Here is a 15,589-nt window from a genome sequence, read left to right as displayed (position 1 = left end):
AAACAAGCTAAAGCTCCGAAAAGACTAAACGAAGGTGAGAACTTAACGTAACTCATCCTGAACTTGACCAGCGACAAGTTATTGCGCTTCCACCGCTGGGACAACTGCTGGGACGACTTCTGGAACAACTGCCGGAGCAACCGCCGAGGCAACCGCTTGAGGAGGGTTCACAACTTGTTGAACAACCTCAACTTGGACAGCTTGAGGTACTTGTTCGGCATCAGCCATGAGGTCAGTTGGGTAGAACCTTGAACACGCCTCGCTAAACAGGATTTGAGCTCGCGTCCTCAAGTTGAGTGACAGAGTGTGACACAATGCAATCTATTATTTTGCATATTCAAATAATTGCAGATTGTATTCAAATAATCCCAAGGGAGTTAATTACCAATGCAAACATAGAGTAATTGTTTTCATTGTATTCCTTTATAACTTTCGCAATAAATCCGGTACTAACTCGCGCTTGAGCGCTATTTGTCTGATTGACAAACCGTTGTTGTGAAGATCTAAAACGTTTTCCCGGATTACTGGAGGATAAGGTTTCCCCATGTCGTATATTTGGCGATGTCGATTCTCGCTCACAAGTACATTGGTTACCAAACCTGTATACTGTAAACAAATAGGAAGGAAAAGCAATTGTTTACTTGTAAAAAGACTGAATGTTAAAACAAAACGAAAATAATTTGTTCCGTGACCGATAGGAAACCGTTCGTTTCCTGTGCATGTGGTTTCTGTGGTGTGAAGATCTCGCCTGTCATAATAGCTACAACATAATAAACATTTCAGACATATTTTAGGTGTTCACGCCAATATAATCGCCGCTGCAAGAGACTGAGCCTGGCGGCAAATAAAGACGTTTGCACCCGAGGAAGCTGCAGACCACCAAACAACTTGCAGAAGAGTCACTTAAGGCGTTAAAGGCTGTGAACATGGAATCTTATTGGAACAGTTCCTACGTAGACTTGAGTTCAAAATTTAACCATGCTGAAGCAAGCGAACACGATAATAACACAACCGTGTTCACATCTCAAGTTATCGTCGCGTCGTATTCCATGCTTTTTTACGTGATCTTATTCATCTTGAGCATTCTTGGCGTTTGCTTCAAGACATGCGTCAAAATAGCCTCGTCGCAAGCCATTTTTATGCTGTTTCTTATTGGAACACTGATGGTTTTTGTCAATATATTCACCAATTCAAACAAGCTCGACGTTAAGATCTACTTCCGCCTTGCTGGCGGGTTTATGGTCGGAATAGTGTTCGTGATCTTTGGCGCTGCACTGTTCTTTTCTAAACCAGAAGAAGCGCGTAACCAGTCTACCTTGGAACAACAACAGCCTTCAATGGGTTTCGTCGTTGGAGCGATAACCATCCCTTTGATCATCACCGAAGTGTTTCTTCTAGCATCGGCCTACGCTTCCAAGGACACTATTGAATCTAAACAACCTCGGGGACTTTGGATCCTTGTTTTATCAGACAAGCTAACTTTTCTCGTTCAGAAGATCACTCAGGCGATCATTTACATCATTTTGCGATATAAAACGTTTTCTCCTCGCTACGAAGAAAATGCGAAGTTTTATTTCAAAATATTATCATTTTACAACCTGGTTGAATGGGTGGATTCTCAGGTGAACGAGGACAGTGATGTAGAACTGAGCGGGGCAGAAGAGATCTATGGTGACTGGTTTGCCGTGTTTTCGAGGTTTTACAAGGCACTAGTAATAGACTATCGCCTTTTGTGCTCATTATTGTTCCTTGAACATTCCTTAGAAGACGAGGCGGATGGGGAAAGCGGCGAAAGTAACGAGCCAATGGCCAGAAATCTGACCAGAACGGAGCGAAAATGTCGAAGTCTTGGTTTCATGCTCGGTTTCACAAGTCTGTCTGCACCAATTTGCTGCGCCCTCTATTACATACCTAAGCCCGCAATCCCTCCATGGATCCATGTATTCACGATTGTTGTCTACGTGGCAGTCATTGGTTTTGGTGTCCTTTTCCTTCTATATAATGATTTACCCTCATCAGAAAATAATAGGGGGTCTGGTGTCAAAATAATGGTATGTTGATTTCATGTTTGCAACTGATACAAAGATCCATATCTGTGACCCCATCTTTAATAGCTTCAAAGGATTATTTCTGATTTGAATAAGAGGGTCCACATCAATATTGATTGATTGATTGATTTACTGAGTGATCAACAAATTCTTATCTCTGGGACACACGAGTTATTTGCTGTTCACGTTGTTCGGACCAGTCCTATAAGGTGTTACTAAACAGAGTAGCAGTAATGATAATGATAAGTAGCGCAGTAACCGGGTAACGAGTAATGGAGTAACGAGAAAACGAGTAACGGCAAAAGTATTCCACAGGTTAAAAAAAATTATTAAAAAAAAATAAACAGAAAACGAGTAACGGGAAATAAAATTCGACTAGAAAAACAAAAAGTAAATAAGAAATGAATAAAACATAAATTGCCAACGTAGATTGCGTGGAAAGGAATCGAAGACATCTTCGCGCCAAAAATATCGCGTGGCCAATTCCTCCTGGGGTCCTTCCTCGATCACAGCTGGTGTCATGGAAGGCAAGCCCCTGAGAAGTTTTCTCCCTCTTGTATCGCATAGATTTGTTTAACAGAGGACAGCTACACCAGCAACTATAACTGAAAAAGGGAGCCTTGGTTACGGAAGAAGTAAGCTTATAAACATTGTTTGTTTGTTGTCTGTAAGTAAAGGTTTAGTTATACATAGACAAGTGAAAAGAAACGATAAAACCGAACAACGTTTCGGAGTCGTCATGACGCCATTATCATGTTCGAAGTCAACCTCGTTCCCAGGGTCTCTCCTCCGTCACGTCCCAGGGAGCGTCCCTTGGGACATGAAGAGGAGAGACCCTGGGAACGAGGTTGGTTCGAAGTGATTGAAATAAATAAAGTCAATGTCAGAAATAGTTCACCAAAAAATTAACATAATGGCTGAATATATAATGTCACGCAAATAGTTTAACTTGAATTGAGTCCGATTGGTACGGTGGCCCAAAAGTGTCACGGCAATTTCAATCACGGCAATTTCAATTTCACCACGGCAATTTCAACTTCGTACACGGCAATATCAACTTTGTCACGGCAGTTTCAATTTCACCACGGCAATTTCAACTTCGTTCACGGCAATTTCAACTTTGTCACGGCAATTTCAATTTCACCACGGCAATTTCAACTTTGTTCACGGCAATTTCAACTTCACCACGACAATTTCAATTTTGTCACGGCAATTTCAACTTCGTCCACGGCAATTTCAATTTCAATTTCACCACAGGGAGTCCACAAAAGTTGTGAAAAAGAAATAAATTGTTAAATTATTGACTTACGTTGTTCGTTTCTTACGGTTTTCTATAGTGCTCATTTGCATAAAATTTACGCGACAGCACTAATGTCGTGTACTGAGTTGTGCGCGAGCTGATCTGCATCTGCTGACTTTACTATATAAATATTGACAAGGGAGGCAACTTTTTCGCGAAACAATTTGAACATACTCAGTAAAATAGCTTTGAGCGTTCGACTTGTTCGCCTCTTTGCAACCAAATTCGTATTAAATGAAATCTGGATAATTTTGGAACACACCTGTTAGAATCCCAAGAAAAAACAATTTTGAGCCAGCATTTGAGCTCCCTTGTCGTAGTTTTGCTCGGTGAAGTTTTTCGCAACAGCTGCGGCCAGTTACCTTGGCGCAGACGTCACAGATTTACGCGCCATCTCGAGCGAAATGTCGCCTCTCCCTACCTCGCAAAGATGTTTTTGCACGACAGCCATGGACAGTCACTTCTCCCTGTTTAGTCACAAATTGCACGATCTGAAATTCTACTTTGGTTTTATTTACAAAATTTAGATTTGCGCGACAAGTCGGCTGAAATTTATTTCCGGCCCCGCTCAATTTGTGACTAAACAGGGAGCGGTGACTGTCACAAATTGAGCGGGGCCGGAAATAAATTTCAGCCGACTTGTCGCGCAAATCTAAATTTTGTAAATAAAACCAAAGTAGAATTTCAGATCGTGCAATTTGTGACTAAACAGGGAGCGGTGACTGTCCATGGCTGTCATGCAAAAACATCTTTGCGAGGTAGGGAGAGGCGACATTTCGCTCGAGATGGCGCGTAAATCTGTGACGTCTGCGCCAAGGTAACTGGCCGCAGCTGTTGCGAAAAACTTCACCGAGCAAAACTACGAAAAGGGAGCTCAAATGCTGGCTCAAAATTGTTTTTTCTTGGGATTCTAACAGGTAAGTGTGTTCCAAAATTTATCCAGATTTCATTTAATACGAATTTGGTTGCAAAGAGGCGAACAAGTCGAACGCTCAAAGCTATTTTGCTGAGTATGTTCAAATTGTTTCACGAAAAAGTTGCCTCCCTTGTCAATATTTATATAGTAAAGTCAGCAGATGCAGATCAGCTCGCGCACAACTCAGTACACGACATTAGTGCTGTCGCGTAAATTTTATGCAAATGAGCACTATAGAAAACCGTAAGAAACGAACAACGTAAGTCAATAATTTAACAATTTATTTCTTTTTCACAACTTTTGTGGACTCCCTGTGGTGAAATTGAAATTGAAATTGCCGTGAACGAAGTTGAAATTGCCGTGACAAAATTGAAATTGTCGTGGTGAAATTGAAATTGCCGTGGTGAAGTTGAAATTGCCGTGGTGAAATTGAAATTGCCGTGACAAAGTTGAAATTGCCGTGAACTAAGTTGAAATTGCCGTGGTGAAATTGAAACTGCCGTGACAAAGTTGAAATTGCCGTGAACGAAGTTGAAATTGCCGTGGTGAAATTGAAATTGCCGTGATGAAATTGAAATTGCCGTGACACTTTTGGGCCACCGTAGATTGGACATTGAGAGATGGTCTTAACTCTCTAATTAGCAAAATTTTGTAAATTAAGCAATCGAACTTATTCATGCACTTCTTAAGGACAGAAAACATTTGTCAAGGTCTTTAGGGACATGACGGTGTTTGTTAAGAAGATGCTTGCCAATGGAAGAAGATTGGTATTTATGCTCGACCACGCGCTGGTGTAAATGCCTAAATGTAAACCCTACATAACTTGCATCGCAGAAGTCACATTGAAAGTTATAAAGAACACAATTGTGATTTACAATAGGTGGTTTTCTCTCTTTTATCTTAAGTTCTTGCTGGATTTTGTTACCAACGAAAATCGGTTGGATGACTGTGTCAATATATCTTCTGGCTAAGATCTTTGAGCTGTTTGTGTACCAGGTCTTCCGAAGCCTGATCTTTGAAAGGCAGGACTATTCGGACAGTTGGACTGTCTCCTGGGGCAGGTATTGGTTGAGGGCCTTCAGCCTTAGAGGCTACAAAATACCTAACGGTGGTGTTGATAAGGTGTTGTGGGCATTTCAACCGGGTGAACACAGCTTTCAAACGGTCACATTCTTCAGAGAAGTACGACCAACACGATGATAAGCGATACGCACGATCAAGCATGGTTCTCAAAAGCCCTCGTCTATAGCGCATATTGACATGACTTTGGTATTGGAGCAAAAGACTCGTGTTAGTAGGTTTTATGTAGACCTTTGTCTCAATTTGGGGAGCTCTGTTAAGGAGCTGCATTCCAAGAAAGGGTAGCAGACCATTAACCTCTGTTTCCATGGTGAACTTCACAGATGTGAGGCAGTTGTTAGGAACCTGGAGAAAATTAGCCGCTGATGTTGTATCCGGCATTATGGTCAAAGTATCATCAACGTACCTCTTGTAAAAAGAAGGGATTTTCCCTGCAAACTCTAGGGTTTCTTCAATGGATCCCATAAAGACATTGGCAAGGAGTGAACCCATGGCGACGCCATCGGTTTGTTCGTAAAGTTGGCCATTGAATTGAAACAGCTGATCTTTGGTGGATACTCTGAGAAGATCTACAAGGTCCATTCTGCTAAGGTTCAATTGGTGGGTTTTGTTGAACCAGTTATCTGTGAAAGCTTTATCAGCAAGTATCTCTATGGTTTCCTCTAGGGGCATGTTGGTAAATAGCGAGGAAACATCGTATGACACAAGAATATCGCCACTGTTGATCTGTAGTTCACGAATCTCGCTCGCAAAATCAAAGGGGTTAGTTATTGTAACAAATACACAATCAATATGGCTTGTAATACTGAATGACTTGTTATCGAAGTATTGTATGTGATTGTAGAAATGGAGCAAACCAATTGACTCGTGATTCAAAATATACATCAATTTATTTCGCCTGCAGCTGCGTTTATTTACTTGACTGAGATCTTTAAATAGAGATTTGATATAAAACACCAAGCGAAGATGTCAAACCACTTTTGAAACCATTTTTTGTCTTTTTTTTTTTCGTTTCTAACTCGGTTCCTAACTCGAAAGATATAGGTGTCCTCACATTTGCCAGCCAAGAGGCGGCAGTTCTTGGTTTCTAACCGCATGTCTATCGCATGCTTGAGGCTTCTGATCAGTACACGAAAGAATGTGAATACATTAAAAGTGGTTCGTGCTACAATATTAAAATAATCTTTACATTTAATTTTACTTTTCTGAAATTTTTCTTTTCTAATCTATTTTTTTTTTAGTTTTTCTCGTCGAATTTTATTTACCGTTACCCGTTTTTATTATTTAATTATTTTATTATTATTATTATTACTATTATTATTATTATTATTATTATTATTATTATTATTATTATTATTATTATTTTTAACCTGTGGAATTTTTTTGCCGTTATTCGTTTTATCGTTACTCCGTTACTAGTTACTCGTTACTGCGTTACTCTGATTAGTAACACCCCAGTCCCATCTATTCTCTAACACTTTGGTCGGCAGATAGCATCTACCGGAAGTTAATATCTTCGGACTCCTGCCATTGTATGAGTGTCTTCAAGAAGATCGAAGATCAGACGTTTTCTCCAATACAGAACATACAAAGCATATAATAGGGCAATATTTTATGTTAATCTTTTTTCACCTGCTTCGTCCGTTTTGTCTTCGTAGGTTTGTTGTTTAGGTGCCGTTGGATTTACATGTTGGATGACAAAAGCACCAATTGCCGCTTACTGGGCACATACTGACGTCGACACCATTCACTCGTCTTACTTTTCCTGGGTTGCTGTTAAGTTTATAGCACGTGGAGTTACCACAGTATTTCTGATGGGTTTGTTCCTGAAGGTGGACGCTCGAACCATGCCCTTGAATAACCTGAACGTGACGTTGAATCACTTTCTGCTGCCGGTTTTGATGCTGACAATACTTGGCACATTCTTAGAAAGCTTGATTAGCCAGCATGTTGGGCCACTGGACAGCAAACTCCAGTAGGTATCGGGAAGGGGTAGTCCGTAAGGTTTTAATCAGTGGGGGGGGGGGGGGGGGTGCGGAGGGAGGAGTTCGCATGGAGGCTCACCCCCTTACCCTTTGTTGTACCGATTTGTACCAAAATTGAACCGCTCTCACATGCATAGAACAAACAATTAATGCCTGTTTTATCAGTCTCAAAGATAAGTGAGCGAACGGGATATTCAGAGGCGATATTCTACAAGTGTTTAAGAAGTCAGTAGACGCATAAATATGGCCATTACTCTGATGCCTATCGAATTGTTTATAGGACCAACTTTTGATGGTACTAATTAACAGAGTTTGGCGCTGGTAATAGTTAAAATCAGAGGGATGCTTTGTCTTATCTTCTAGAAGAGATCAAGTAATGTGAGACCCTGACATCCTCCAAAAATTTATAAGGAAAGATATGAAAAACACCTTGCAGTTTATAACCTAAAATCTAGTGGTGCTTCAAATATTATCATGTTCATTTAATCCAGTATAAAAATGTGTTTTTTTCGTAGGCATGAGATCAAAGAACTGAGCCTGACTATTTTGTTTGGCATCGGTCCACCCATGTATCTTGGTTTCTTGATTCACGTGTTTCTACACTTGGTTGTCATCCACTCAGAGATTGCAAAACAACCCCGCGAGCGGAGAAATGACAGGAGTCCTCCAAGCGTGGTCATTTAGAAGAGGACGAATAAAATATAATAACTCCTAGGAGCTTTACGTGGGAAACGACGTCTGGATTACAAATCAGAAAATGACATACCCAGCTACTAGTAACAATCAATTGTAGGACCAGGCGTTCGGGAAACGCCCATTTGTACAGAGGGTCGAGAAGTGGTATACAATACCTCACCTCGGAACACTGAACATCTTCTTTGATAGGTTCATAATATTCGCTAAAGATTTAAAATAATATTTTACAAGGCTAAAATAGTTAGAAGAAAAAGAACCCGAACGTCTTCGAGTAATGAAGTTATCTTCAGGGTAAAGGACCGTCATGCATGAATATTTTACATGTTTTAGGTGATTCCCCTTGGGAACAGTTTCGCTACGTAAGAATGAGCTTGTTTTCTCAGACTGGGGCTCCATTGTTGGATCATCAGGCCTTCACCAATGCTGCGCTTGTGAAAAGATTGGGCCGTACTGAAGTATTCGCCAACAGTCACAAAATTAATGACTATGTTTCATTCATTTTTCCATTGCACCGTTAATAAAAGGCAATGGTTATGGAACCTGGCAAACTTCTTTGTTATATGTTTTTGTTAGCATTTTTGGCCTTGACCATGCACAAACCACACTAGATTTTAAAAGTGTTGGGGCAAATGACTAATAGAAACGTTCCTGTTGAGATTTTCAACTGTGGTGTGAACGTTAAAACAAAGGATTTTGCAGGGTCGCGGACCTCCCAACATAATTTGCAGCCGCATCATTGTTTTCATGGCAGCTAGTCCCTCGATTAAGTATGATTGCACTGAAGACAAGAGCAGCAGTTTTAGTCTGCCAGTATATGAATCAGCATTATTTTCTTAAAAAAGCTTTTTCTTAATCATAAAAATTAGGAAATATCCTATTGCGATCTCGTCAAAAAGCGGTTGATGCGTTCAAAAGTGAAAGGTAGTAAAAATTTCGGTAAAACTAAACCATTTTCTTAGTTTAAATTTGTCACTAGTAACGGACATAAATACGGTTCTTCAAAAACATAATAGTTGAACTGAATAATAGAAGATTATAAAATAAATCAATATATTCCGTTGACGTTGAATTCCTCAGAACATAACGATGATTCACTGCCATTCAACCCTTGGCTTCCGCACGGTTTCAACTTTCAATAATATCATTAGACACTTTCTCCTAATCCTCCTGATGTATTTTTCTTGGTTCTGTTTGGGAGAACTTGTCTAAACATCAGTAAAAACATGTTACAGTAAGTGTTCATTTTTTATTGATTTTAATTTTTAAAACATCAATGAGCTTTCCTTTTAAGAGCTTTCACGGATGCAAGTAATATGACAGCATTCAGAATGAAGCAGATACGTTTATCTATTCTGCGTTACATGTAAACATTTTCTATTTGGAAATACGCATAATTAATCGTACCTGTGCTGTATTGAATTGCTGTCGTTTGATCTCAGATCAAAACCCCTAAGATCTGATCGGTTTATATGACTATGTGGGAATAGCATGGGCAGATGAAAAAAGAAATGAAGTGAAAAGAAAACTTTATGAAATAAATGTGTCGTAGCTTCTAATGTACTAGAATGTACGCTAATTGGGGACACCTAACTATCTATCAAAAACTCATTAATAATTCATAAGCCCATTGACTTATCAAATGGTCGATAAAACATCACGTGCAGTGGTTATAAAACCCGATAAAACCTCCTCCTTATTAGAATGCAGTGTTCAATGTTTTTCTGGTATGCTAATTTCCAATGTTCACAAAAGCATCATTGTTATGAACTCTCTTGACACACGTTTTTCCAGGAATGTTTTTGAAGCCGTTCAAAAACCTCGCAGCACGTGTTTTGTCGGGTCTAAAACCACTCAGCTGCGCCTCGTGGTTTTAAATCCCGATAAAACACTGCTGCTCGAGTTTTTGTATCTAACTTTCATGCATTACAGCTACTCCTCTAGATTTAGAATAACTTAGAAAGTGGTGATGGAAAGCCTTCAGTTGAATGGCCACACTGTAGGCCCTAATTAGATATTTGAAAATGAGGCTGACCACATCGCACGGACTGAGGTTTATCTCAAGCAAAGTAAAATAATACGGAGTAAATATTACCTACTGCGCTTATATACACGCAATAAAAATTTGAACCCTAGTGAAAAATATTTCATATCTCCTTGGACGCATTCAGTCTGACTATGAATCTGACAATTCGCAGTTGAATGGGTTGGTCTGTGTGATTGCTTCTGAGCCCAGCTCAACTGAAAACACTATAGGCATTGTTTTCGGCAAAACCGTAGTTTGAATATGTATTGTTATTTCTCGATCGTCCGTCGCCAGATTGTTTTGCAAGCTTTGCCTGGATGATAACAAAGTGCAAACACACGTGAATCAGGAAACCAAGGTACATGGGTGGACCAGCGTCAAACAAAATATCCAAGCTTAGATCTTTGATCTCACACCTGTTAAGGGACAATACGAGTATGCTCATTAACATACAATGATAAACGTAAATAACATGTGCTGAATACACAAATTGTACAATTTTACCAGCTTTATGATTGAAAACAATCCTTGTCGTAATGTCTTTGCTCTCTCTCTCTCTTAAAATTAGTTAAAACAGATACGAGGACATGCGTTCAGCGAGAGTGAAACATGCCAATATTTTATCAAATCTTTTGAGCCAAAATATAGACACGAAGAAGCGATCTATTTTATTAAGATGTAGGGCCGATAGCCACTGTGGAAAACAGTTCTCGGTCAGACCAGTCGGCTTATGCAGGTTTCCTCTGTCATTTTAAATAATATAGACACAACAGTACGGAATTCAATGCTTCCAGTTGATGGCAACTGCAAATAATCTTCTTCCACGTTGCCTCAATCTCTAAGTCAACTTAATTACTGAAAATATCAGTTTTGACACAACTTATATCCTTTACTTCTATTACAAACAAGAATTTGCAAAGATGTACCTTGGAACTGTTATAACCTCAGTCTAATGGCAAAGCTTCACGAGAACAATGTTAAGTGAAAGCTGCAATGCTAAACCCGACTCGAGCTTTATTTTCAGGTAGTCAAAGCTTAGTTTTTAAGATAATAACTGTATACAGACTGAGAAAGTTTTTACTGATTATGGCTCGTTCTGGTATCAGTTGAAGCCTGTTATATGTTCGTGATACAAACCTTAGTCTCCTGTCCACCGGTCCAACATACTGGTCAATCAAGCATTCTAAGAACGTTGCTATTGTGGTCACTATGATCGCAGGCACCAGGAAGTGATTTAGTTTCACGTCCGGATTTCTCTGAGCCGTATTTTGGGCGTCGACCTTCAGGAACAAAACCATCAGGAAAGCGGTTGTAATCCCACGTATAGAATACTTGGGTACCACCCAAGCAAAGTAAGACTGGTCATCTATGTCAGCTCTCTCATCCGCAGTAGCTGCCCAGTAACCGGCGATAGTTGCTTTCACCATCCAGCAAGTGAATCCAACAGTAGCCAAACAGCAAACCTGTCGTAAGGAAATAGACTATTTAGCCGGCTGGTCACTTGTCTAAAGTCGGAGGATGTTCAGGTTAAAACTGACCTAGCAAGGAAGTTAATTGATTTGAAATGTCAACTTGTTGAAAATTGAAACGAAATCCGGCGCAGGTTGGGCAGTGGTTATATATCCGTTTAATTTCCTTTATAAGGTTCAAATATTGTGTTTGACAGTATACATTGAGCCGGTATAGTACATGAATGGCATGACTTCGCCTTCCACTTGTTCGCTAAAGTTACAGATGATATTCAGACAAACACCTTGTATCAAGCTTTTCATACTTACGATGTTGTGAGTCTTAAAATTTGCAAATCTGAGGACACAGCAGCGCCACTGATATTAAGATCAGTTCATGGCCGCGCCATTATCCGGCAGAACGAGTAAAATTTGTCTTTCAGTTGCTTACACTAGCATGATACTTAAAAAACGTCAATGAAACGTTCAATGACCTGAGATAAGCTTGATTGACGGACAAGAAAGATATCTTCTCAAAAGCTTCCTTGGATCCGTTTGGACTGAATCAGTGCTGTGCTTGTGCTGTGGTAAATATCGAAATTTCCCCAAAGGTTTGAGTTTGGGGGGGAGGCAACTGATGTTAAATGCAACAGTTCCTTGAGTAAATTTTCATAGTACGTTGCCGGGTGTAGATAAAACCTGGGCCACCCTATGGGCTACAAAAACCAAACTGATTGCAGGGCTGACACTAAGGCAAAGGCAAGTCTTCTTCAGCGGCAGAGTTACAATCAGTTACAATCAGTATTCACAACAGTTTATTTTGCGTCGTGTGGTCGCATGCACCCAAAAGTTTCCCATGGGCTACTTTGCATAAATGGCGCCCAAATTTGAATAACAATACTTGATACATCCTAAGCCTCGTGTTTATGTTTCCAGACAAAGGATTTTTCACATGAATATGAGGCTTAGGATGTATCAAGTATTGTTATTCAAATTTGGGCGCCATTTATGCAAAGGGTCTATGGGCTACCCGCTTTTTTTAATGAAAATAATAAATAAATAAATAAATAATAAGTAATAATTAATTTTTATTAATCATTAATTTTTGTCACGTAACTAACTGTTGAGACCCAAAGACCAAGAAATCTTTCACCACATGTAAAAATGTTTTCACCAAAAGAAAAAAAAAATTTAGTGGAATAATAAATCTCTTGTTCGATGGTTTTACATAGAATACGCGCGGACATTTTGCTCATTGCTCGTATTTTTCCTCGTCGGGGCTCGGAAAAATAATAGCACAGTTTCTTGTACTTCCAGATTATGTATCTTATCACTTCCTGGCATTTTTATGTAGTATTTAGTTTATATTGAAGCCGAAACCATTCTTATTCAATTCATGTAAGGTTCCTAGCTACATGTGCCAGCACTACACTGGCTTTCTGGACTCTAGTTTATCATTTATTTTCATTCTATATTTTACTATTTATTTTTTTCTTCTATTTTGATTATTTATTTTGCTATTTGTTTATTTGGTCATAATTTTTTGTTTTCTATTACTTATTAATTATTTCTTTATTTCTTTATTTTTTATTATTTTCATTAAGAAATGGGTAGCCTATAGAGTGTTTTCACATGACGTCACGGCGGCCATGTTGGTGTCCCAAAACAAAGAAATGGCGGCCATGTTGGTGTCCCAAACTAAACCTCTGGGAAATGAACTCTTTTTTTATGCAAATACTTTCTTTTGTTTCAGTAAACCAATATGGCCGGTAGTCACGTGAATGAAAACACTCTATAGGGTGACCCAGGTTTTGTCTATACCCGATGGTAATGGGCCTCTATATCTAGAATCAAGGTGACTATTTCCAGTTCTTAGACAGGTTGAAAAAAATTGCCGTGAAAATTAAAATCGCCGTGGTGAAATTGAAATTACCGTGAACAAAGTTGAAATTGCCGTGACGAAATTGAAATTGTCGTGACGAAGTTACAATTGCCGTGGTGAAATTGAAATTGCCGTGACGAGGTTGAAATTGCCGTTGTGAATTTGAAATTGACGTGGTGAAATTGAAATTGCCGCGACACTTTTGGGCCACCGTACTTTTGGGCCATCGTATTTAATTGATGTAAGTTAACGTATTAAATATAGGTTGGCCTGGTCGGGTGCTTTATGCTTCGGCTTAAAATTTAAACTGTTAGCATTTTTAGAAAACGAAATATCATTCATGAATTTATTAGCTGTTGTTATTTTTACGAAATTGAGGCTAGTTGACCTTTTACGCAATTTTGAACGACAGTTTTTCGTTGCTATGAAATTTTTAGCTGACATTTTGCCGAAACTAAAAACCTGCAGATTTTCTTTACGACTAAATTTCACCGGAAATATACCGTTGGGTGCCCATGATAAAAGAAACGGATAGCAGTAAAGTCCACATACCATAATCTTTACACCGGAAGAACCTTGAGTATTTTCTTCTTCGGATTCCAAGTTATTTTTTCCAAGAAAGATCGCTCCAAATCCAATGATTGCCAAGTTGACTATTATGGAGAATACATGGACCCACGCGGGCATAGAGAGCTTAGGTACAAAATACAAGGCACAGCAAATCGGTGCAGACAGGCTGGTAAAACCAATCATAACTGCAGCACTCTGGTATTGCGGTTCTGGTGTAATCAATCTTGCCGTCGAACCTCTACTGTTTTTAGCGAGGCCATCTTCTAAGGAATGCTCAAGAAACAGCAATGAGCACAAAAGGCGGTAATCTATAATCAAAGCCTTATAGAATGTTATAGGAATATCGAACCATTCACCGTAAATTTGCCCGGCTCCACTCAAATGCACGTCACTCTCTTCGTTCACCTGGGAGTCCACCCATTCCATCAAATTAAAAAACGCCAACACTTTGAAATAAAATTGTGCATTTTCTTTGTAATCTTGGGAAAATGTTTTAGGTCGCAAAACGTGACAGTAAATAAACGCCTGAATGATCTTCTGAACAAGGAAAGTTACCTTGTCTGATAGAACAAGGATCCAAATTTGGTGGGCATGGGATTCTTCCGAATTGTCATTCTTCTTAGCAGCGGCATTGGCTGCTGCGAGAAGGAAGGCTTCCAGGATAATCAAAAAAAGTGTTATCGTTTTAACCACGAGCCCCATCGAAGGCTGTTGGTGTTCCAGAGTGGACTGGTTGCGTTGGTTTTCTGATTTTGTAAAGAACCGCATTGCGCCAGCGGCCATAAACAGTATTCCGACCAGAGATCCGCTGGCAAGGCGGAAGTAGATCTTGACTTCGAGGTTGTTTGAATTGCTGAATATATTAACAAAGACTATCGGTGCTCCAATGAGAAACAACGCAGTACCTTGGGAATTCAAGATTTTGACGCATGGCTGGAAACGAACGCCGAGAATACTCAAGAGAAGTAAGACCAAGTAGAAGAGCATGGAATACGACGCGACGATAACTTGAGAGGCAGTTACAGTTGTGTTAATATCGCGTTCGCTTGTTTCAGCACAGTTAAATTTTGGATTCAAGTCTGCGTAGGAACTGTTCCAGTAAGATTCCATGTTCACGGGCTTTAACCCCTTGTGACTCGATCCTCCGCAGGTTGTTTGAGGTCTGCAGCTTCCTCGGGTACTAAAGCCTCTCTTGGTATTGCGGGAACCATATTGCCAATGAAGTAAACCGGAAGTTAGACGTGCATGTAAACGAGGCCCAAAGCGCCACACTTTTTATCCTCTGTGGAGATCGAGATTCGTGGATAAGACTAAATGAATATTGCGTTATTTTTATGTTCTAAAGTGATTTACAATTGAATTTTTACTGGCGAAGAGAGTGGTGTAGATACAAAGTCCTGTTTAGCCAGCACTGATGTCATAAGCAAATATTTCTCAATAAGATTTTCCTGTGTTTCCAAGAAGCAGATAAAAACCGAAACAGAAACCAAAAAGTTAAATCGGGGAATTTCCCCGAGGCTATACGGATGTGAAAAGTAAAAATAGCAAGTAAAAGAATTACGGCCGAATTGAATCAAGGATTTCGTGATTAATTACATCCATTTTGAAATCACTGGTGATCCTTGGAACCTGATTGGTCCA

The 15,589-nt window shown here is 39.6% G+C and overlaps 3 protein-coding genes across 3 annotated transcripts; 1 reads left to right on the top strand and 2 right to left on the bottom strand.

The window, feature by feature from the left end:
- The first annotated feature begins 420 nt into the window (after positions 1 to 420).
- Positions 421 to 8,564, top strand: LOC146476253 (uncharacterized). Its single transcript, XM_085114788.1, has 3 exons — positions 421 to 2,051; positions 7,003 to 7,319; positions 7,845 to 8,564. The coding sequence occupies exons 1-3, from the start codon at positions 927 to 929 to the stop codon at positions 8,011 to 8,013; spliced, it is 1,611 nt and encodes a 536-aa protein (XP_084970914.1). The 5' UTR covers positions 421 to 926; the 3' UTR covers positions 8,014 to 8,564.
- LOC146476254 (uncharacterized) lies at positions 5,096 to 6,429 on the bottom strand. Its single transcript, XM_085114789.1, has one exon. It carries the CDS (start codon positions 6,227 to 6,229, stop codon positions 5,216 to 5,218), a length of 1,014 nt encoding a protein of 337 aa, XP_084970915.1. The 5' UTR covers positions 6,230 to 6,429; the 3' UTR covers positions 5,096 to 5,215.
- A 699-nt stretch (positions 8,565 to 9,263) lies between the features above and the next one.
- Positions 9,264 to 15,534, bottom strand: LOC146476252 (uncharacterized). Its single transcript, XM_085114787.1, has 3 exons — positions 13,931 to 15,534; positions 11,186 to 11,511; positions 9,264 to 10,464 (listed from the first exon to the last, which is right to left on the bottom strand). The coding sequence occupies exons 1-3, from the start codon at positions 15,056 to 15,058 to the stop codon at positions 10,260 to 10,262; spliced, it is 1,659 nt and encodes a 552-aa protein (XP_084970913.1). The 5' UTR covers positions 15,059 to 15,534; the 3' UTR covers positions 9,264 to 10,259.
- Positions 15,535 to 15,589: the final 55 nt, after the last annotated feature.

This window comes from Pavona decussata, unplaced genomic scaffold (genome assembly GCF_977016875.1).
Source record: "Pavona decussata unplaced genomic scaffold, jaPavDecu1.1 SCAFFOLD_78, whole genome shotgun sequence".
In the NCBI taxonomy this organism is placed as follows: Eukaryota; Metazoa; Cnidaria; class Anthozoa; order Scleractinia; family Agariciidae; genus Pavona; species Pavona decussata.
This window is presented reverse-complemented; position numbering and strand designations above follow the sequence as displayed.

Coding starts and splice junctions, on each gene's coding strand:
- LOC146476253 (XM_085114788.1), top strand. CDS start 927: ATGGAATCTTATTGGAACAGTTCCTACGTAGACTTGAGTTCAAAATTT. Junction 2,052..7,002: donor GGTCTGGTGTCAAAATAATG/GTATGTTGATTT, acceptor TTGTCTTCGTAG/GTTTGTTGTTTAGGTGCCGT. Junction 7,320..7,844: donor CCACTGGACAGCAAACTCCA/GTAGGTATCGGG, acceptor TTTTTTTCGTAG/GCATGAGATCAAAGAACTGA.
- LOC146476254 (XM_085114789.1), bottom strand. CDS start 6,229: ATGTATATTTTGAATCACGAGTCAATTGGTTTGCTCCATTTCTACAAT.
- LOC146476252 (XM_085114787.1), bottom strand. CDS start 15,058: ATGGAATCTTACTGGAACAGTTCCTACGCAGACTTGAATCCAAAATTT. Junction 11,512..13,930: donor CTTCCGGTGTAAAGATTATG/GTATGTGGACTT, acceptor TCCTTACGACAG/GTTTGCTGTTTGGCTACTGT. Junction 10,465..11,185: donor CCGGTGGACAGGAGACTAAG/GTTTGTATCACG, acceptor GTCCCTTAACAG/GTGTGAGATCAAAGATCTAA.